The sequence below is a fragment of the Chelonia mydas genome, chromosome 8 (genome assembly GCF_015237465.2).
Source record: "Chelonia mydas isolate rCheMyd1 chromosome 8, rCheMyd1.pri.v2, whole genome shotgun sequence".
Taxonomy (NCBI): Eukaryota; Metazoa; Chordata; order Testudines; family Cheloniidae; genus Chelonia; species Chelonia mydas.
In genome coordinates, this window is record NC_057854.1 from 36,416,003 (window position 1) to 36,437,236 (window position 21,234).

Genomic DNA, 21,234 nt, shown 5'->3' on the forward strand with positions numbered 1-21,234 from the left:
ATTTGCCAAGAGTTCACTCCTTGCAAACCATGTGGTGGCATATTTTTGCCTGGTCACTTTTTTAAATGTTTTTGAAAACATAAAGTGCAGAAATAGTATCCAAGAACTAGTAGGTGATCAAATCTCAGTAACCTTTTGAACATACTGAGGTATTCCACTAATATTTAAGAATGGAACATAAATGTCCCTACACGAGAACACATTTCATTGTAGATGCTATTTCTTTCCCTAACAATTTACCCCCTTTACAGCAGAGCAGATGTTCTGTTCACAATAGCATATTAACCCAATTAAAATATGATATATCGAGTTCCAGAGTTTTTTGCACAGGGTAAAAATTTGTATTGCTGTATTAATACTTCCTGAATATTAGAGCTTCCAAAAGCGCACTAGATGTTTCCCAGAAACAAGTAAAGAAGCTTTGCTCTGAAGAGCTTATAGTTTGAAGTTGGATGCTGCATAAACTTGGGGGGGGGGGGGGGAAGGTGTGACAAACTACAAAACCAGGATTACGACGTTATTCAGTGAGGAATATGTGAAACAAAACTCAGATTTGTACAGTTACCTGTACTTTGCAAATTCTTAGCAAATGTAACTATTAACATCTCCAACAAAACATTGGGAAGCAAATTATGTTCTGACTGGTACCCAGTGGAAGTCAATAAAATGTGATGGTCATGGAGTTGCCCTGAAGTAGAGATCTTTCATGGTGTCTCAGTCTGTGGTCATTCTAATGCTCTTGAAGCCTGCATCAGGCCCACAATGGAAAAGATACCAAGAACTTGGTGTCCCATGAACATGTGGTGGTACATAGAACAAGTTTAATAGCTAAACTCCCTTTGCTATTTTTATATAAACTCAAGGCAGTGGGACAATGTTTAATAGTGGGGGAATCTATAAGAAGACCCAAGGTGTTTTGAAATCTGATTGCTCTTGGGGGGACCCCCCCCCAAAAAAAGTGCTATGGGACAGCAGTAGTTATATTGATGTTCAATATAGCACCACCCCTGTGAGCAGCATGGTACAATGTACAGGGATTGGGAACTGAGGCCTACCACTTTTCTTTGCCCAAGACCACCTACCCCAGACCAAGGAGACAGACCAGTCATTCGCATAGGTGGAAAATCCATCCCTGATCATAGAGCACAGGAAGAGGAAGATGGGTCAGAAATGTCTGCCTTCTGAGGGTGAAATACTAGCTCTCCATTCAAGTCAATGACAAAACTTCACTTCAGTGGAGCTTGAGAATTATTTCTGAACTGGGAGTAATGGAATGCTGTTTGGCCATGGGAAAACAGCAGCCCTAGAAGTGCCTAGCCTTTTGCCACAAAACACACACAAGTAGGGAGGAACAAGCACTCTGAACTGCCAAAACTCAAAAACGCTCATCCCAGCCTGCTTGGCTGCCAGTTTCCCAGGCACACCCTCGCTCTGCTGTGGGGATTGCATAAGGCTGCCTGAGGGTCTGCATGCTGGCACTTTGTACAGGGCCCTGCAAAACTGAGACTGCAAAGAGAAATGACACCCTTGCAATTTTTCAAGATTTCAACACATGAATTTGACATATTTGTGTGTGGGCCAGGATGGATTAAACCTAAACTGGACCTACTTGAGTCAAAGCTTTGCTGTCCCCAGGAGATCCTACCTTTTTATTCCTCTACCACTGCCTGCTTCCCCTGGGAACTCTCAATTTCTGAATCATTGGTCTTCCTCCCAAAGAGGACCGCTAGGCCTTGCGTGGTTGATCTGCCACTGACTGTGTCTAGAGGTCTTTATTTGCCCCTGGAAGGAGCTTAAAGCGGTTTTGTGGAGGAGAATCTGGCAAACCGGTTCCCCTGTAGCTTGCTGAGCTAAGATGGAGCCCTGCCCCACGGAGCGGATGGCTTTTTACTGGGGCTTACTGGGATCCAGGGTCTAGGTAGAAATATTTCCTTAAGTTTAATCGATCCCTAGCTTCTTGATTCCTCTGGAGAGGCGTTTGCCAGCAGCAACAATGATGTCCTGTCCTGATACCAAGGCTCTCTGAGGCCCTGCCCACCCCGGCAGGAGGGGGCAGCCGCATGTCCGCGGCTGCTTTGTAGAAACATGTTCAAATGGGTTTCCCTGGTTCCGGTCTAGTAAGCACCAGCCAGTTTCTGTGGTTCGGGGGAGGGACCTTATCGCTTCCTGGGGGGAGCCCAGCAGGTAGGAGAGGGGGAGGCTGGCGTTTGAGTCCCACCTCCTGGGGTGATTCCTGGGCACCTCTCAGTGTTCGGCTCCTTTCTAACGCGGGGCCGCCTGTTTGCTCCACGTAAGCAGCAGGGATCCCGGGTCAGAGCCAGGCTAAGTCCAGTGCCCCGCCGCAGTCCCGTCCCCCGGCTGGGCAGGAGCCTGTGCGCTGGCCGGGCACTGACCTGCTTGCCTCGGGGAAGGAGCAGCCCCGCCTGCCTCGGGGAGGGAAGGACCCCACCCCGCCTGGCCCCGCCCCGGGCCTGCACGTGTCGCTGTGCCCCGCGGATACCGATCGGGCTCCATGGCCGCTGCGAGCACCACGAGCTCCTGCCCCATTCCGGGCGGCCGAGACCAGGGCTCCCCAGACGGCTACAGCTGCACCCCCGGCGGGACCCTCTACTCCACCACCCCTGGGGGTAAGGCCGGGCCGCAGCAGGGTCCGCTCCCCGAGCAGCCCCTGGGCTCAGCACCACCCCAGCCTCTGCCTGCAGCCGGTCCAGGGTGAACCTCCGCCCAGTGCCCCCTGTTGCGGCTGCAACCCCGACTCCCCCGCGCGGAGACGGCCCGGGCCTTCCTGGATGCCTGGGGAGCGGCCTCCCATGTCCCGCCGGGCTCCCAGGCAGCGGGTCCGGTGTCCTCCTTCCCGCGGGAGGGCGAATGGGGCTGTCCCGATCTCCGGCCGCTGCCCCGATCCTCTCCGGTTTGGGGGGGGGGGGGGCGCAGTCCAGCGACTCAGACCCGGTTCTGTAACGGCGGGGGGACCCGTCCGGCCGCACCTGGGCTGAGCTCACTGGGGCGCCCGGCGCTGCGCACTCGAAGCGGATCGGGGCGACTCAAGCCCCTTCACACGTCCCCCGTGTCCGAAAAGCCTCTTCGAGCTGGGACTGCCCTTGGCTGGCTGGGCCCCAGGAGGGTTTGAGCGGGTTTCGCCTTCGCCTGGACGGGATCTCGGTTTTCCCCTGCGACCCAAAGGATTTGGCCCCCGCCCCACATGGCTCATGCCAGGGAGGAAGAGGCGCCCCCGGGGAGGTGCAAGGGAGTTAGCATAAGAGGCACCAGGCTCTGCACGGTGTTTAATCCAAAACTGCCCGATTCCTTGACCACCGGCATGGAGCGGCCAAGGCCCAGGGGGCCTGTGTGGCTCCCACAATACACCTCATAATAACAAGGGCTGTGGAAGTGCTGGGCTGGGTCGCGGGCTGAGCTCCGCATACCCCGCTTGGGAGTTGCAAACCCTGCATCGATGCCACGTGAATGCACAGGAGCCTGTGAGGAGAGACACCAAACAAAAGCTTCCTGAAAACTCTGTCGGGGCCACACCCCTGCAGCTGTGCGGGCCCCGGGGAGCCCCTGGCCCTGAGAACCAGAAGGGTTCCCTTGTTGCCTCCTAGGTTGTTAGATTTGTAACATTACCGTGGACAAATTTCCAAAGCAGGGCTGTTACTTGCACTACTCAGATGCTAGAGCTCTGTCCTGCGGGACTTCTTCCTGCTACACCCTCTGTTGTAGCAGGGGGAGCTTTAGGGCAGGCAGGGCCTGGGCGGCTGCCAGCAGCTTTATGACTGTTATCAAACCCTGCTCTGAGCAGGGTTAGCTGATGCGGTGGTTAAAACACCAGTGTCCTGTCCCCACTAGCCCTGCCAATGGGGTTAGGACCCAGGGGAGAGTTTAAGGAAAAGCTTGGGGTAGAGGCAGCACGAAGGATTTAAATTCAAAGTTGGAAGTGTGAGTTTGGACAGAGATGATCTAGAGCGACCTGCGGGGCCCAGTCAGCGCACAGCTGCAGCCCATGTGACCTCCTCAGGGCCATACATGTGGGGACACAATGGTAAATAGCTTGAGAATCACTGATCTAGAACATTCCGCAGGTGCAGTCCCTGCTGCACTCTGCATGGCCTAGCTCCTCACACAGGCCAGAGCATCCTTGCCTCCAGGTTTTCCCCTTTCTCCCAGGGTTTGTCCACACATGGACCTGGTAAGGAACGTTCCTGAGTACCTCCCTGTGTAGGTGTTGGAGTAAGAGGATTTCGTTCCTGTCGAGGTTAGCCCAGTGGCTCCATGTGTAGACACAAGCTCTGGGAGCGGAGGGTCTGAGATTCCTTTGCTGCTGTGCTCTTGGCCGAAGGTGTTTCCTTCAGAGCAAGCTGCAGCAGGGGAGACTGGTGTGCTCTCAGGCAGCCTCAGTAATGTGAATGAATGACCGCATGTCACCCATTGGTGTTGGGGGACCGTTAGCTCCCGTTTCATAGTTGCTATCGCAGAGCGACCTCTGAGTCAGTGAGTGGGTCCCTGATTCTGTCATTGGGGAGCTGCCACAGCGTGAGCATCCTCTGCAAAACCTTCCGGTGTGATGGAGCTTTGCCACCTAAACACAGGGACCCTCACAGCCCCACACCACCCCTCTGAAATCCTTCCCCTGGGCAGCACTGCTCAGACCCTGAAAAAGGAGAAGAGCCAGAAGCTCCAGGGAGCCGAGTGGGGTTTTTGCTGTTGTTGCTCTGTCGTGGGAGACTTTTAGGTACCTGTCTGATAAGCAGCAGGACAAAATCCTCAGACAAGATCTGGGTGAGGTGTGGGTAGGAGCTGGGCTGTGCCCGCTGGGAGGGGTGCTCTGCCAGATGTGTCTGTGGGCAGACTCCTGCCTCGGGGCTCTCTGGGACTCTGGTGAAAGTGACCCTTCTGGCCTCACCAGGATGTCTCTATTTTTAGAAAGCCGTCCACACTTGTCCTTGTGTCTGGCGCTTCCCTTGGCCCGCTGGGCTGCATGCCTTTATCCACATGCAGGGTGCCTTTCAGTTAAACTGCACGAGTCCATCCTGCCAGCGCTGGCTCACGATAAGTCTTATCTCGGGGGGGTGGGAGCTGCAGCAGGTGCTGGCACCGAGGTCAAGGTCAGCTGCTCCAAGCTGCCTGCACTGGGTTACGTGATATGTTTGCTCTGCCACCTGTTGCTAGGCTGGATTACTAGGGGGAGGAGGGAGAGTGGCTGGGTGTCAGCAGTTGGTGGCTGAAGGGTCACGTGGCTGGGTGAGCTCGTGTTGCCAGCTGGGAGGAAGGGATCCCTGGCAGCACTGCCCTATTCAAGCAGAATCTCTTGTGCTCTCCCAGAGCTCACCCGGATCCCCTCCTGTGCTGGAGGGGGCTGGCAGGTGAAGCTGTGTGACGCGTGGGTAGGTCCCATAAACACAGCTGCTGCATGCAGGCAGGCTGCCTGGGGCTGGTCTCAGCAGGGTCGGGATGGGAAACGTCTGGGAAATCGGGAGTGGTGCTGGCAATGGATTTGGGGAACAGCTGACAGCACTTCCACTTTGTCCTGGACAATTGGCACCCCAGGCTGATGCTAGGGGGCGCTGTGCTGCTGAAGGCCCCATCCCTTGCAGGAGATGTAAAACCTGTGTCCTGTCTGCGTACAGTGACTACAGATCCCCTGGCGCTCGAGGGCTGCATCTACCCCAGCCTGCTACTGCTGGCCCAGCTCCGCTGGTGCTAGCACAGACCAGCCACTGCCATTTAACCACCGGGTCATCTAACCACGCTCAGAGCAGCACCAGGTGGCAGTGAAAACGCCGCTGGCCAGTAACACCTTTTGGCAGAACTGACCCAGGAGTAGGACCAATGGGAAAGGTTGGGGGTGAGGATAGTAAAAAGGCTGCAACAGAAAAGCCCCCTGTGGAATGGTAAGCTTGACCCAGCCCCATTCTGCCTCCCTAATTTCCCACTGCAATTTCCATTGGGATCCTTGTAGCCCTAAACTGTTGTGTAATTTTGCTGGGTGGTCTTAACCAGCTGCTGTGACACACCCCAGAGACAACTGCATTCAGTGCTGGCTACAGTGATCCCTGTATCTGGAATGCTCTGGGGTCCTTCATGTTGAAAGGAGCCAAATAAATGTCACATACACAATGAGGAGGTTTGAATTAGTTGTTACCACCCAAGAAAAAGATCTGGAGTCACCATAGAACATTTTCTGAAAACTTCCGCTCAGTGCATAGCAGGGGCCAAAAAGCCTAACAAAATGTTAGGAACTTTCATAATACCACTATATAAACCGATGGTCTGCCCACACTTCGAACGCTGCATCCAGGTCTGGTTGCCCCAGCTCAAAAAGAATAGAGTGGAACTGGAAAAGGTTAGAGAAGGGCAAAAAAGATGATCACGGGTATGGAATGGCTTCAATAGAAGGAGCAACTAAGAAGATTAGAAAAGGAGTACTTGTGGCATCTTAGAGACTGACAAATTTATTTGAGCATAAGCTTTCATGAGCTACAGCTCACTTCATTGGATGCATTCAGTGGAAAATACAAGTGGGCAGATTTATGTACACAGAGAACATGAAACAATGGGTGTTACCATCCACACTGTAAGGAGAGTGATCAGGTAAAGTGAGCTATTACCAGTAGGAGAGCGGGGGGGGGGGGGGGGGGGGGGGGGGGGGGGGCGGGGGAGGGTAAACATAGGGAAATAGTTTTACTTTGTGTAATGACCCATCCACTCCCAGTCTTTATTCAAGCCTAAGTTAATTGTATCCAGTCTGCAAATTAATTCCAATTCAATTCCAATTGAGCAGTCTCTCATTGGAGTCTGTTTTTGAAGTTTTTTTGTTGAAGAATCGCCACTTTTAGGTCTGTAATCGAGTGACCAAAGAGATTGAAGTGTTCTCTGACTGGTTTTTGAATGTTCTAATTCTTGACATCTGATTTGTGTCCATTTATTCTTTTACGTAGAGACTGTCCAGTTTGACCAATGTACATGGCAGAGGGGCATTGCTGGCACATGATGGCATATATCACATTGGTGGATGTGCAGGTGAACGAGCCTCTGATAGTGTGGCTGATGTTGTTAGGCCCTGTGATGGTGTCCCCTGAATAGATATGTGGACACAGTTGGTAACGGGCTTTGTTGCAAGGATAGGTTCCTGGGTTAGTGTTTCTGTTGTGTGGTGTGTGGTTGCTGGTGAGTATTTGCTTCAGGTTGTGGGGCTGTCTGTAGGCAAGGACTGGCCTGTCTCCCAAGATCTGTGAGAGTGATGGGTCATCCTTCAGGATAGGTTGTAGATCCTTGATGATGCGCTGGAGAGGTTTTAGTTGGGGGCTGAAGGTGACGGCTAGTGGCATTCTGTTATTTTCTTTGTTGGGCCTGTCCTGTAGTAGGTAACTTCTGGGTACTCTTCTGGCTCTGTCAATCTGTTTCTTCACTTCAGCAGGTGGGTATTGTAGTTGTAAGAATGCTTGATAGAGATCTTTTAGGTATTTGTCTCTGTCTGAGGGGTTGGAGCAAATGTAGTTGTATCGTAGAGCTTGGCTGTGGACAATGGATTGTGTGGTGTGGTCTGGATGAAAGCTGGAGGCATGTAGGTAGGCATAGAAGTCAGTAGGTTTCTGGTATAGGGTGGTGGTTATGTGACCATCGCTTATTAGCACTGTAGTGTCCAGGAAGTGGATCTCTTGTGTGGACTGCTCCAGGCTTAGGTTGATGGTGGGTTGGAAATTGCTGAAATCATGGTGGAATTCCTCAAGGGCTTCTTTTCCATGGGTCCAGATGGAACGCCCCGCTCTCCTGCTGGTAATAGCTCACCTTACCTGATCACTCTCCTTACAGTGTGTATGGTAACACCCATTGTTTCATGTTCTCTGTGTATATAAATCTCCCCACTGCATTTTCCACTGAATGCATCCGATAAAGTGAGCTGTAGCTCACGAAAACTTATGCTCAAATAAATTTGTTAGTCTCTAAGGTGCCACACGTCCTCCTTTTCTTTTTGCGGATACAGAATAACATGGCTGCTACTCTGAAACCTAAGAAGATTAGAGCTGTTTGACTTAGAAAAGAGACAGTTAAGGGGGATATGATAGAGCTCTATAAAACCAGGAATGGTGGGAGAAGTGAATGGGGAAGTGTTATTTACCTCTTCACACAATACAGAAAGTAGGGATTACACAATGAAATTAATAGGCAGCAGGTTTAATGCAAACAAGAGCAGTACTTCTTCACAGAAGGCACAACTAACCTGTGGAACTCATTGCCAGGGGATGTTGTGAAGGCCAAAACTATAACTAGGTTCAAAACAGAACTGGATTAGTTCCTGGAGGATGGCTCCATCAATTGCTATTACCAAGCTGGTCAGGGAGGCAGCCCCGTGCTTGAGGTGACCCTAAACCTTTGACTGCCAGAAGCTGGGGTGGATTGCTCCATAATTGCCCTGTTCTGTACACTCCTCCTGAAGCTCTGGTATGGGCCACTGTCAGAGGCAGGATACTGGGCAAGGTGGACCATGATCTGGCCTGGTATCGCTGCTCTTATGTTCTAATTAACGTTAATTACTAGTAGCAGCTCTGCCTGGGCTGACAGCCATGGTGTCACATGGCTCAGCAACACAGGAGATGCTGGCACAAGTCTGGGCTTGATCTTGCCTGCTCCAGGCTTGGAGAGGGGTTGGCAGAGACTTCCGAGCTCCCTGCGGGGCAGACTGTGGTGGGCAGGTCTATTGGAAGAGGGCACCTGAGTGCCGGGGGCTAATTTGCCTGCTGGGTTTGACAGGTACCAGGATAATCTATGACCGTAAATTCCTGCTGGAGTGTAAGAACTCGCCCGTTGCCAGGACGCCCCCCTGCTACCTCCCTCACATCCCCGGTATCACCTCTCCCCCCCACGCGGCGCACTCCAAGCTGGAGGATCTTAAGGAACAAAATGAGACCGAGGAAGAGGTCCCAGGTAAGACGCATGTGCCCAACCCCTAGTCCCGGAACACCGCCCGTCACCTTCGCTCCTGCTGCAGCGCGTGGGGCCTGAGAGCCCAGAGCAGAAGGGCTGCCCCCTTTGGGGCTCCCCTGGTGCATCACAAGTGACTTTGTCCTGCCTGTTTCAAGGCACCTGAAGCAGGACTTGAAGTGGAGGGAGCGGGGGGTAATGCAACTCCCACCCTGGGGGAGCATCCCCTTCCAGCACTGGGATGGGGAGAGCTTGTCTGGTTCCATCTGCCTCTGCTGCTGGTCCATGTCCTGTCCGGGGGGCAGTGAGGAGGCCAAGCCCCTGCCTGCCATCCTCTGCTCGTTCCCCATGCCAGGGGATGGAGACCAGTCCTGGGTGCATGGAGCCATTGGCCTCTCCCTCTTTGGGCTGCCACTGGGCTCAGCGGGCATCAGTGCCAGGACCACAGCTGCCTCCTGCAGCTGCATGGCAGGGCTGGAAACATAGTTTACTCCCCTCGGGAACTCTGCTCCGATTGGGTGGGTGGCCATCTGCATTGAGCACCCCTTGTGGATGGGAGGGGAACTGCAAATTGCTGTCTCTGCCCCCTCCCCTTCTTCCCCAGGGAGTTGCTGCTGCTCTCCCTGGGGCTCTGCTCACCTCCCCTTGAGCCGCCCCATCACATGGGCCCCACACACTGTCAATTCAGACTGCAGCAATGTGCAGCCCTGGGACTCCTCCATTGCTGGCAGCCGGAACAGGCTGAGGGGAGGGGAGATGGGAGGCCACATCTGGAGGCCAATGCAGGTCAGCTGTGCAGAGCCGTGACCCAGGAACGCAGCTGGGGTAAGACAGATCCTCGCTCTGATCCACCCGTCCGTGCTGCTGCTACTGGCAGTAGGTGATCTCCTGGTTAACAGCATCATGTCCCCACAGTGATCCCTGCAGAGCCCCCCTTGCCACGTGCCGTCCTTCTAACGCAGACCTTGTTTCTTTCCCCTGCCCAGATGACGATCAGTTTGCCATGGATATCTGAGCTCCCAGCGACGCGGCCAGCTGGCAGCAAGCTGCTTTCCTGGGGCTCCTGCCTCCCTTCCCTCCCTGAAGACCCAGAGGTGAGCGAGGCCCTGGCGCGGCTGCCGCCTGTGGATGGGGCGCTGTTTTAACACTGTTTCTCTGCAGTTGCATTTGTTCTCAGTTTTTTTTACTGAAATGAAGCCCAGGTGTGGGGGCTGGTGTGGGGGGCTGGCATGAGCGGCTGCTCTGTCCCCCAACCCTGCGGTGCCTGGCTGGGCTCGCTGCGCTGAGCGTGTCTAGTGGCTACGCCATCGGCTCGCTCTGAGGCTGTGCAATAAACAACCTTCCTGTATCCCCTTCCGCCCTGCGCGTCTTCTGTGCTTCACTCCCAACCCACAGCCGGGGCTAGGCAAGAGCCTGCCAAGTCCATGGGTAAAGTCTCTGTCCCATGGCCCTTTCCCTTGTAGCTGGAGCTGGGGGGAGCTAGTGTTCAGATGTCACTGGCCCTCCCTAACCTCCAGAGGAGTGAGAGATGCAGGTGATCTGAGCCTTTGGTTAGAACTGGTCGAGGGGTACTGGGGGAAGGGGGCCTGTGTCCCCAGCAGTCAGGGGAGCCCGTCTGGCTTGGTTAAAAGCTGCGGTGCAAACTGGATGGTGCCCGGGGAAAGGGGGAGCTTTCCTTGGCTTGAGTCCAGTCAGGAGGAGACTGATTCCAGGCTCCTGCTTATTTGTAGCTTCGCACAGAACCAGGCTCTTCAGCATAATCAGCTGTTGGAGAACCCCCCAGGCCAGGGTCAGCTGTGTCCTCCCCAGAGTGTGGGGGGGGAGGGGTGATGGGCCAAGCAGCCCCAATTGTGTCTCACGGCTCTCAGCCTCTCCAGGAGTGGTTGCAGCACTGGGGCTGGGCAGGACATGCTGGCTGTCATGACAGCTGCCCTGGGAGGGTGCAATCTGAGCTCCATGAGCTGTATGCACAGAAACCCCAGTGCTCGCTTAGAGTAGGACAGGGAGAAAAGGCTTTCTCCACTGTCTCCTCTAACAGTTGCAGCAGCAATTACAAACCTGCACTAGCCCACCAGCTGGGAGCTACTAGCCATGAGCCCGGGCTGGTGCCAGAATCCACTGTGGGAGCAAGTGCTCCAGGACTCAATGAGCTCCAGGAGCTGCTGGCAAACCCTGCCTGTATCCATGGCACTCGGTCCAGGGTGAGAGAGAACAGCCTGTAGACATATCAATCTACGGACTGTCAGCCCACCCCAAATCTCCCATTATCCCTCTGCACCTGCCTTCAGCTCCTGGAATATCTCTCCTGCGAAACTTGCAGTGCTGGGAGTCACAGCGTACTCCTGAATGATGCCAGCTACGGATCTGTCTGGCCGCCCGGATTCCAGGAGATGAGGGGCTGAGGACCGAATGCCCAGGCTTCATGCCCAAGCCAGCACTGCTGGCTGCGAGGGAGTTTTGATGCCTCTGGCTAGCCCATGCCATTGTCTCACTGTCCCCTTTAGAGTGCAAGGGAGTTGTTACCCTCTCTCCCCTCGTGCCCTTGCTGAGCTGCAGCGACTGTGTTACACAGAGGCTCAGGGGGCAATTCCTGCCCCACAGCCTGGGCCAGGACAGCGTGGGATTGAGCAGGTGTTTGGAGTGAGATTGTCTCTGTGCTCAGAGAAACCAGCTGGATTCCTTAGTGCTGGTTGCTGTCAATGTGGCAGCCTTGCCGATGCATGTCCCTTAATGTCCACAAGAGGGCAGTGCTAGGTCACCTCCTGGAGGGGACTGATGATGTGGGGGAGCTGCAGTTCGCCAGCTGAAAAAGCAAAGCTGCCTTCCCAAACTCAGAGCTGGTTGGTAACTGAGGCAGGGCCTGGCCTAGACCCCTTGTGGGCTGGGAGGGAAGGGCCAGCTAAGGGCAGGCCGTGGGGTGATGCCAAGGGCAGCCAGGCCAGCTCATTGTGCTGCTCACCCTACTGCACCGGTAGGGCAAGCAGCCATCCGGCCCCTGCAGAGCTGGATATGTTTTCCTGCTGCTGTGACAGGATCCAAGCCCGGTGCTTTGACTTTTTACACACACACACTTGCCCCTGCCACGCCGATTGGGGGCAGCAGCAATTGAGCCCAACTGCAGATTCAGGTACAAGAGGAGGGAGAAGAGCTACAGTGAGGAAAGGTGGCAGGTGCTTGATAGTGACTGGGGCAAATGCTGGTTTTGAACCCCAGGCGCTAAAAGCATGAGCTGGTCAGTGAAGGGCGGGTTTCTAGGAAAGGCACGTTGACTGTCTAGGGCAGGACTAGTCCTGCGGAGTGTGGGGCTGGCAGAAGGGAATGCTGGAGAACATGCTGCAATTGCAATGCATGGAGACACACCTTACTTCTAAAGATCATTAAGTCCCAGGGAGACTGTGAAGAGCTACAAAGGGAATCTCACAAAACTGGGTGACAGGGCAACAAAATGGCAGATGAAATTCAGTGTTGATAAATACAAAGTAATGCACATTGGTAAACATAATCCCAACTATACATATAAAATGGTCGTGTCTAGATCAGTGATTTTCAAACTTTTTTTCTGGCAACCCAGTTGAAGAAAATTGTTGATGCCCATGACCCAACAGAGCTGGTGACGAGGGGTTTGGGGCTGCGGCAGAGGGTTGGAGTGTGGGGTGGGGCTGGGAATGAGGGGTTCAGGGCATGAGAGGGGGCTCTGGGCTGGGGCAGGGGGTGCAGGCTCTTGGGTGGGGCCAGGGATGAGGGGTTTGGGGTGCAGGAAGGGGCTCCAAGTTTGGGGGGGCTCAGGGCAGGGGATTGGGGTGTGGGTTACCTCAGGTGGTTCCCAGTCAGTGGCATGGCAGGGCAGGGGCGGGGCTAAGGCCAGCAGCAGGTCCAGCTCCTAGGCAGAGGTGTGCAATCAGCTCCACATGGCTCTCACCCACAGGAACTGCCTTCCCCCCACCCCCTCAGGCTTCCATTGGTCTGTTCCCAGCCAATGGGAGTGTGGAGCCCCATGGCCCCCCCAGCCTAGGAGACAGACCTGCTGCTGACTGCTTCCAGGGAGCAGTGTGGTGTCAGAACAGGTAGGGACTAGCCTGCTTTAGCCGGGCAGCACCGCCGACGGGACTTCTAACGGCCCGGTTGGCAGTGCTGACCTGGGTCGCAACCCACAGTTTGAAAACCACTGGTCTAGATTAGCTATTTCCATTCAAGAAAGATCTTGGGAGTCATTGTAGATAGTTCTCTGAAAACATCCACTCCATATGCAGTGGCAGTCAAAAAAGCAAACAGACTGTTAGGAGCCATTAGAAATGGGATAGATAATAAGACAGAAAATATAATGCCCCTGTATAAATCCATAGTATGCCCACATCTTGAATACTGCGTGCAGATCTGGTTGCCCCATGTTAAAAAGGATATATTAGAATTGGAAAACGTACAGAGAAGGGCAACAAAATTATTAGGGGTATAGAACAGTTTTTGTATGAGGCAAGATTAGTAAGATTGGGACATTTCATCTTAAAAAAGATATGACGGGGGATATGATAGATGTCTATAAAATCATGACTGGTGTGGAAAAAGTAAATAAGGAAGTGTTGTTTACCCCTTCACTTTGCACAACACACAGTCAACCTGTGGCACTTGTAGCCAGGGAATGCTGTGAAGGCCAAACATATAACTGGGTTCAAAAAGAATTAGCTACGTTCCTGGAGGATAGGGCCATCAGTGGCAATTAGCCAGGATGGTCAGGGATGCAACCCCTGTCTGCAAGTCCCTAAACCTCTGACTGCCAGATCCTGGGAGTAGACAACAGGGGATGGATCACTAGATAACTGCCCTGTTCTGTTCATTCTCCCTGAAGCACCTGGCATTGGCCACTGTCAGAAGACAGGATACTGAACCCTTGGCTGACCCACTGTGGCTGTTCTTATGTTCTAAAGGGGAAATAGGGCCAGGCCTGCCCCAAACTTTCTGCAACTCCCCTGGGCACTAAGGTGACTGGTGCCAGGGGAAGTGTACTGCAGCCAGGGCTGGGCGAGTAACAGAATTGTCAGTGCACTGCTGGTTCGAAAACATTGGGTTTGGGTTGAGCCAATACTGACACTTCAGAATTTGCTGTGAATTGAAAAAGACTGTTTTGGGTCTTTTCCAGAGCAGGGATTTGAACTTGGGTCTCTTACATCCCAGCTGATGCCCTAACTACTGGACTGAGGGGAAGGAATCTTGTTTGGGTTGACAAAAACTGCATTTTTGATCAATCTTAGGCCAAAAAAATCATCCAGGTCCTCTTCTGGGCATGGGAAGGGCTGAGCGCTGATCTCCAGGCCCAGCATCTGACTGACCTGTCATTACAGCCCAGGGCTCCACCATCCCCACACCTGACGCGCCTGGGAAAGAATAGCACTATCTACCACATGTCCACACCAGCTGCAGCTCTCTCCCCTGTCTTGTTCTGCCCTGGAGCCTGCTCACAGCAGGTTCCAGATGGGGGCTGGCACTGGGCTTGGACACAGGCATGGGACACTGGAACAGTAATTTTAATTCAGTATCATTATATGCAGCAAGTTGCCCCGAGATCGATTGGTGGTAAGAAAGCCTCTCCTTGGTGCGGAGCCGATCCTGAATTGGACACTCAGAGGCAGGACAGGGAGACATGCGAGAAGCCAGAAACTCCTCAGGGATGGAGGAGTCTCACTGTTTTCCCGCTACAGCAATGAGAAATGCTCCTAGTGGCCAAGAGCTCCATCACCTCTGGGGGACACAGTGGGGCCTGGGGGCAGTTCAGTTCCCCCCAGCTTTGCCATGGCTCACAGGGCCTCTTTGGCTGGCTGAGCTCCAGCTCCCTGCTCATCATTTGCAACCAAGTCTCCAGGAGGCAAGTTCCTTGCCTCAGCAATTAACCGTTTGATTCCCACCAGCCATTGACTGACTTCATTGACATGGTCCACCATGAGCGAGCGATGGATTTCATCAGCCACATCCCAGTGCCGCCGCTGGAGCTCTAGGAGGCAAGGAGAGAGCAGCCCCCGTTAGTGGCCCATGAACCTCTCAGGTGGATGGGGGGAGTAAAAAAGGCTCTGAGCTGAGCATGAGCTCCATCCACAGCCGCTGGACCCACTGGGATTCCAGCTGGGAGAAGAGTTGTGCCTAGATACCACAGGGATGGGAGCACTACAGTCAAACAGAGGGGGACATGACAGGGCACAAATGGGCCTCATGCTGACAGGTGAGGGACATGGAAGCAGCGCTGAGTGCTGAGAGGAGATGGGGAGCCAGGAAAGGAATGCATGTAGGCCGCAGTGCAGAACCCCTGGAAGATGCAAAGTTGGCCCCCTCCCTAGAGTGGGTCACAGCTCCTTGGCGCCCCTTTGCCCCTCTCACCCTGCACCAGGTTATTCATCCTCTTCCTCACAGGGGCAGATAGCTTTCCCTGGAGCCACAGCTCCCGAAACACAGCGAGGCGTCTGCTGATGTCATCACAAACCTGTTTCTGGAAGTCCAGAGAGGAGCCTTAGTGAAGAGCTGCCACCATAAAGCCTGGAGCCAGAGCCCCCACCACACACCCCCTGCTAGCGCTAAAGTAGAGAAGAGCTCTGGGAAGGGGACCGGTCAGAACCACCCGCACCCAGCAAGCTGAGCCTTCACATCCTCCTCTCAGGCAGCAGGGTGCAGAGGGACAACTTGGGAATGGCAGGCCCCTGTAATGCCACATTTCAGAGTAACAGCTGTGTTAGACTGTATTCGCAAAAAGAAAAGGAGTACTTGTGGCACCTTAGAGACTAACCAATTTATCTGAAAGCATGAGCTTTCGTGAGCTACAGCTCACTTCATCGGATGCATACCCAATGCGTATGCATCCGATGAAGTGAGCTGTAGCTCATGAAAGCTCATGCTCAAATAAATTGTTTAGTCTCTAAGGTGCCACAAGTACTCCTTTTCTTTTTGTAATGCCACAGAGAACAAACACCCCCATTCAATGGGCCCTTCCCTGGCTGCACACACCCTGAGGAGGACAATCAGCAGCAGAGAGAGCAGGGTACAGGGCTTGACATCTGTGTCTGTGGAAAGAGGAAACTGCAGATCTACAATTCATTTGCAAACTTAACACCATCAATCTGGGCTTGAATAAGGACTGGGAGTGGCTGGCTCATTACAAAAGCAATTTTCCCTCACTTGGTATTGACACCTCCTCATCAATTACTGGGCGTGGACCACATCCACCCTCACTGAATTGGCCTTCAACATTGGTTCTTCACTTGTAAGGTAACTCCCTTCTCTTCATGTGCCAATATACATTTATGCCTGCATCTGTAATTTTCATTCCATGCATCTGAAGAAGTGGGTTTTTTACCCATGAAAGCTTATGCCCAAATAAATCTGTTAGTCTTTAAGGTGCCACCGGACTCCTCGATGTTTTTGTGGAAAGAGTCACTGGCAATGCCAGTGGGCACAGCAGCAATCCTCACCTGCACGGCATTCCTGCACATGTTCAGAGTCTCATTCAGAGGGGCTAGAACATCCTCTACATTCACCTCGCACTCCTCCTTAGCCAGGCTCGCAACCTGCTTCACGGTGTCTGGCCTCAGAGCAGGGCTGACCACAGCAAGAGGGGGCGGCCCCACAGGTTTTGAGGGTAAGGCTACTGGCAGCACTGGAGGAGCAGAATTCGCTGGAGTAGGGGCTGAAAACACAAACATTATGCAGTCAACAGCCACTGTAATAGTCCAGTCCAACCCACCCAAAGTCCCACCTGCTCAGCCCACCACGTGAGGGTGCTGTGCTCCAAGCTCTGGCGTCCTGAGGTGGAAAGCATTCAGAGCAGAACACTGGACTCACTGTGCCCAGCACAACAAGCCAAGCTAGCCTAGTTAGCAGAGGGTACGTCTACACTGCAAAGAAAACCCCACAGCAGCCAGTGTCAGAGCCTGCGTCAGTGTGGGGCTAATAACAGCGTAGAGGCTCCAGCCCAAGTGGGAATGTCTACACTGCTGTTATTAGCCTCTCACACTACGAGCCTGAGTCAGTTGACCTGGGCTCAGACTCAGTGCCATGGGTTTTTCCCTACAGTGCAGACATCCCCAGAGCTGCAGTTCGGAAGAACCCCTTCCACTGTTTGTACTACTGGCCGTACCAGGGGGCTGGATGTCTCAGGGCACTGGGAATGGACCTGCCAGCTTCAGGGCCCCAGCTGAGATCTGGCCAGGTCAGCAGGGACTAGCAGGCATTCCCACGTGATAGCTGCTCTGGTGCCCTACATGGCATGGGTTGGGGTCTCAGCCCAGCTTCTGAGAAGCAGGTGGTCACATCACAGCGAGCACCTCCCTTCTCTGCAGATGAGGGGAGGGCAGGGCAGCATAAAGTGCCCGCTTCCCCAACCTTGTCCTTGGGGCGGCAGAGGAAAGCAGTGCTGGGTGCAGAGTGAATCTGTCCCTCACTGGGAGGGCATGAGCAGAACTGACCTCAGGGAAATACCTGTAAATGCTAAGTCACCCAGCAAAGCTAGGGGGTTGCCTGTTAGCCAGAGGGGAAAGGAGGTAATGAGCACCCAGGCTGGGGTCGGGCCTCCTGCTGGATTTGGGCAGCGAAATCTAGTGAGGCATTCCTTCCTAGGAGGATGAATTACCCACCCACATCAGTAGCACTGTCTGCAGCTCTCAAAGCAAATGAATTATGCTGCAGCCACCTCTCATTATCCCCAGTGGATAGGAGGGAAGCCCTCATCTCCAGCCCCACCCCAGAGCCTGAACCCTCAGCTGGAACACCCCAACCCCCTGCCCCAACCTGGAGCCCCCTCCCATACCCTGAACTCCTCATTTCTGGACCCACCCCAGAGCCATCACCCCCCTCCTGCACCCCAACCCCAATTTCATGAGCATTCATGGCCCACCATACAATTTCTATGCCCAGATTTGGCCCTCAGACCAAAAAGTTTGCCCACCCCTGCTGTAGAGGCTGGGGGAAGTGGTCACACCACACACAAGTAAGACCAGGCTACACCCTAAGGCACAGGACTGGGACTCGAGCCATAAGCACTGGCTCATGCTGCCTCGTACAGAAGATAACATGACTGACAGCTGGGTTGAAACAAAATCCAGGGCGCAAAGGATTGTTTGTTTTCCCCAAAGCCTCCCTCAGGTGCTGGTTGGTCTCTGTGTAACCCACACACCTTCTGGGTGTGGTGCTCTGTCCCATCTAGTGGCATCGAGACCACTTAAAGAGAGATAAAATGAGCCTGCTCTACAGCCTGAGCTAACAGCCAGTTGGATTTTAGCTCATGCTGTAGAGCAGGGGTGGGCAAACTACAGCCTGTGGGCCACATCTGGCCCGCCAGCCAATTTAATCCGGCCCTTGAACTCCTGGTCAGGAGCAGGGTCTGGGGCTTTCCCTGCTCCTGCGCTCCAGCCGGGGAGCGGGGTTGGGAGCTGCTCTGGGCGCACATGCTGCAGGTCCCGGAAGCAGCAGTATGTCCCACCTCCGGCTCCTACGTTTAGGGGCAGCCAGGGGGCTCCGTGCACTGCCCCCGCCTCAAGCACCGCCCCTGCAGCTCCCATTGGCCAGGAAATGCGACCAATGGGAGCTGCAGGGACGGTGCCTACAGACAGGGCAGCCCACAGACTAGAGCCACCTGGTCACGCCTTCATGTAGGAGCTGGAGGGGGTACATGTCACTGCTTCCAGGAGCTGCTTGAGGTAAGCGCCGCCCAGAGCCTGCCTCCCTGCCAGGCCCCAACCCCCTGCCCTGATCGCCCTCCCAACCCCTCAATCCCAGCCCGAAGCACCCTCCTGGACCGCAAACCCCTCACCCCCAGCCCCACCCCAAAGCCTGAACCTCCACCTGGAACCCCCCTACCCACACCCCAACCCCCTGCCCCAGCCTGGAGCCCCCTCCCATACCCTGAACTCCTCATTTCTGGCCCCACCCCAGAGCCCACACCCCCCCGCCAGAGCCTTCATGCCCTCCTGTACCCCAACCCCAATTTCATGAGCATTCATGGTCCATCATACAATTTCCATACCCAGATGTAGCCCTCGGACCAAAAAGTTTGCCCACCCCTGCTGTAGAGGCTCATGCACTAAGCTCCAGAGCTCCCCAGTTCGATCCTGCCCACTGGTGACCGGGGTCTGTCAGTGTTACATCTGCATGACCCTAGACAGGCAGGTCCCACAGGAGCTACAGCAAAGCATGAGACAGTGACGAGTCCAAGAGCCTTAGCCCGAGGCCTCAGAGGAGAGGGGCAGGCTAGCACTGATTCCCCACACCGGTGCTTAGGGGGCACAGAAGGGGGAAATCCTCCTCTGCAGAGAGCCCTCTGAAAGGGACTTTGAGCTAGAGACTGGGCTTAACTCAGCATCCCTGGTGGGCTTTGCCACCCCCAGCCTGGGCCCACCGGCTGCAGGGCAATGTATGGGGCAATTCTAACCTTGGGGGGCTCCATGGGCCAGGCCAGGGACCCTGCGTGCGAGGGGGGGGGCGCTTCGGGCCACCACACTGGAGCTGCAGCCCATAGGAAAACTGAGGGGGATCGTTCCAGCCGCGCTCCTTGTTTCCTGGGGAGACATAAATGGCACCAATTACTGGCACTACACAATGGCCAGCCCCAGGGCTTCCCCCCCCGGCCCCAAGACAGAAGGGGGGGCGGGGCTTCCCCTCCTCCCCCCCGGCCCCAAGAAAGAAGGGGGGGGCCGGGGCTTTCCCCCCCCGGCCCCTAGACAGAAGGGGGGGGCGGGGCTTCCCCCCCCGGCCCCAAGACAGAAGGGGGGGCGGGGCTTCCCCCCTCCCCCAAGACAGAAGGGGGGGCCGGGGCTTCCCCCCCTCCCCCAAGACTAAAAGGGGGGGGGCCGGGGCTCCCCCCCCCGACCCCAAGACAGACCGGGGGGGGCCGGGGCTTCCCCCCGACCCCAAGACAGACCGGGGGGGGCCGGGGCTTCCCCCAGGCCCCATGACAAGAGGAGGAGCCAGGGCTCCCCCGCCTCAGACAGGAGGGCCCAGGACTTCCCCTCCCCCAGGGCAGGGTCGCGGAACGTCCCCGTTTGCCCGACCCGGCCCGGTGCCCTCACCCGGTTTCACGTAGAGTTCCGCCATCGCCACGTCACGGCCGGGCATGAGACCCCGCCCCTTCCGAATTGGGGCGTGGCCTGGGAGGTGCTGAGTGCCCGGCCGCGCCGCCGGACTGGAGCGTGGTGGCGGCGGCTCACGCGGGGTGGCTGAGCGGCGCTGGGCGGAGCTTCCAGCGGGGCCGGACGGGCCCGGAGCGACCCCCTGTGATCGGCGGGGTCTCGGGGAACCGCGGTCAGGGCCGCGCCCCGAGCGGCGCGGAGCTCGGGTGCTGCCTCGGCCGCCGGGGGCTCTCCAGAGCCGGGGCTTTACTGCACTGCCCCGCGTGGGCAGCGCTGGGGCTCCCGCCCCTGCAGCTATTAAATTGCTCCCCGTCGGAATGTGCTCCGGAGGTGTTGTGAGCATGCTCCGCTGCTCCTGCTGAAGCCACTGCCCTTCCCCCTGCCCTTATCAGCGGTAAAATTCTGCTGACTGCTTTTGACAGGGGTTTAAAAGGGGCAAAGGGGACACATCGGAGCAGGGGGGTGGCCAGGGTCTCAGCAGAGGGAGAAAATTGACTGGTCGGGGGGTCAAGCAGCTGGAGGCAGGATTAGGAGAGGGGCTAAAGGGCAAAATCAGGGATGGGGGGGTGGAGGAGTTAAGCCCAGGAGTGAAGGGCTGGCAGAAGGGGGCAAAGGGCAAAACCAGGCCCAGGCAGGGGCACAGGAGGTAGCAACTACACCAGTGGGATTGAGACACCAGTGTTTGCAAAAATGGGTTTGGGGTGGGGAGGAGAGCCTTTTTTATTTGATCAACGTGGCTTTTTTGTATAGTTACGCGAACTGAGTATGCTCAAAAAGAAAAGGAGTACTTGTGGCACCTTAGAGACTAACCAATTTATTTGAGCATGAGCTTTTGTGAGCTACAGCTCACTTCATCGGATGCATACTGTGGAAACTGCAGAAGACATTATATACACAGAGACCATGAAACAATACCTCCTCCCACCCCACTCTCCTGCTGGTATGCTCTCTAACATCTTCCAGTGTATGACAAAATTATGAACTTCTATACAGTGCCACCTGGACTATGGTGCACCAATGGATCAGTGGACTTAATCGTTGTAAACAATCGAACCAGCACCTACTACCCCATACCGTACCAAGTAGTTGAATTGGTTTGGACAATACCAAATTTCACTGTGGATATTCAATGGACACACAATATGGACAAAAGTACACAAAGATTACAAGAGCAACTTACTGCAAGCGCCAACAGTTGGACACACTTACAATACAC

At 55.0% G+C, this 21,234-nt stretch overlaps 2 protein-coding genes across 2 annotated transcripts; one reads left to right on the plus strand and one right to left on the minus strand.

Moving 5' to 3' along the window:
• The first annotated feature begins 2,156 nt into the window (after nucleotides 1–2,156).
• On the plus strand, nucleotides 2,157–10,267 carry EIF4EBP3 (eukaryotic translation initiation factor 4E binding protein 3). The gene is made up of 3 exons (XM_037907213.2): nucleotides 2,157–2,627; nucleotides 8,749–8,922; nucleotides 9,906–10,267. The coding sequence occupies exons 1-3, from the start codon at nucleotides 2,513–2,515 to the stop codon at nucleotides 9,932–9,934; spliced, it is 318 nt and encodes a 105-aa protein (XP_037763141.1). The 5' UTR covers nucleotides 2,157–2,512; the 3' UTR covers nucleotides 9,935–10,267.
• A 4,155-nt stretch (nucleotides 10,268–14,422) lies between these two features.
• SRA1 (steroid receptor RNA activator 1) lies at nucleotides 14,423–20,348 on the minus strand. The gene is given in 6 exon segments (XM_037907445.2): nucleotides 14,423–14,902; nucleotides 15,283–15,391; nucleotides 16,368–16,582; nucleotides 19,322–19,370; nucleotides 19,372–19,448; nucleotides 19,959–20,348. Coding segments are annotated over 6 exon segments (690 nt in total). The 5' UTR covers nucleotides 20,005–20,348; the 3' UTR covers nucleotides 14,423–14,708.
• Nucleotides 20,349–21,234: the final 886 nt, after the last annotated feature.

Excerpts from the sequence above, each read along its gene's own strand:
- EIF4EBP3 (XM_037907213.2), top strand. The coding sequence starts at position 2,513 with ATGGCCGCTGCGAGCACCACGAGCTCCTGCCCCATTCCGGGCGGCCGA. Across the intron at positions 2,628-8,748 it reads CTACTCCACCACCCCTGGGG|GTACCAGGATAATCTATGAC; the intron begins GTAAGGCCGGGC and ends TGGGTTTGACAG. Across the intron at positions 8,923-9,905 it reads GACCGAGGAAGAGGTCCCAG|ATGACGATCAGTTTGCCATG; the intron begins GTAAGACGCATG and ends TCCCCTGCCCAG.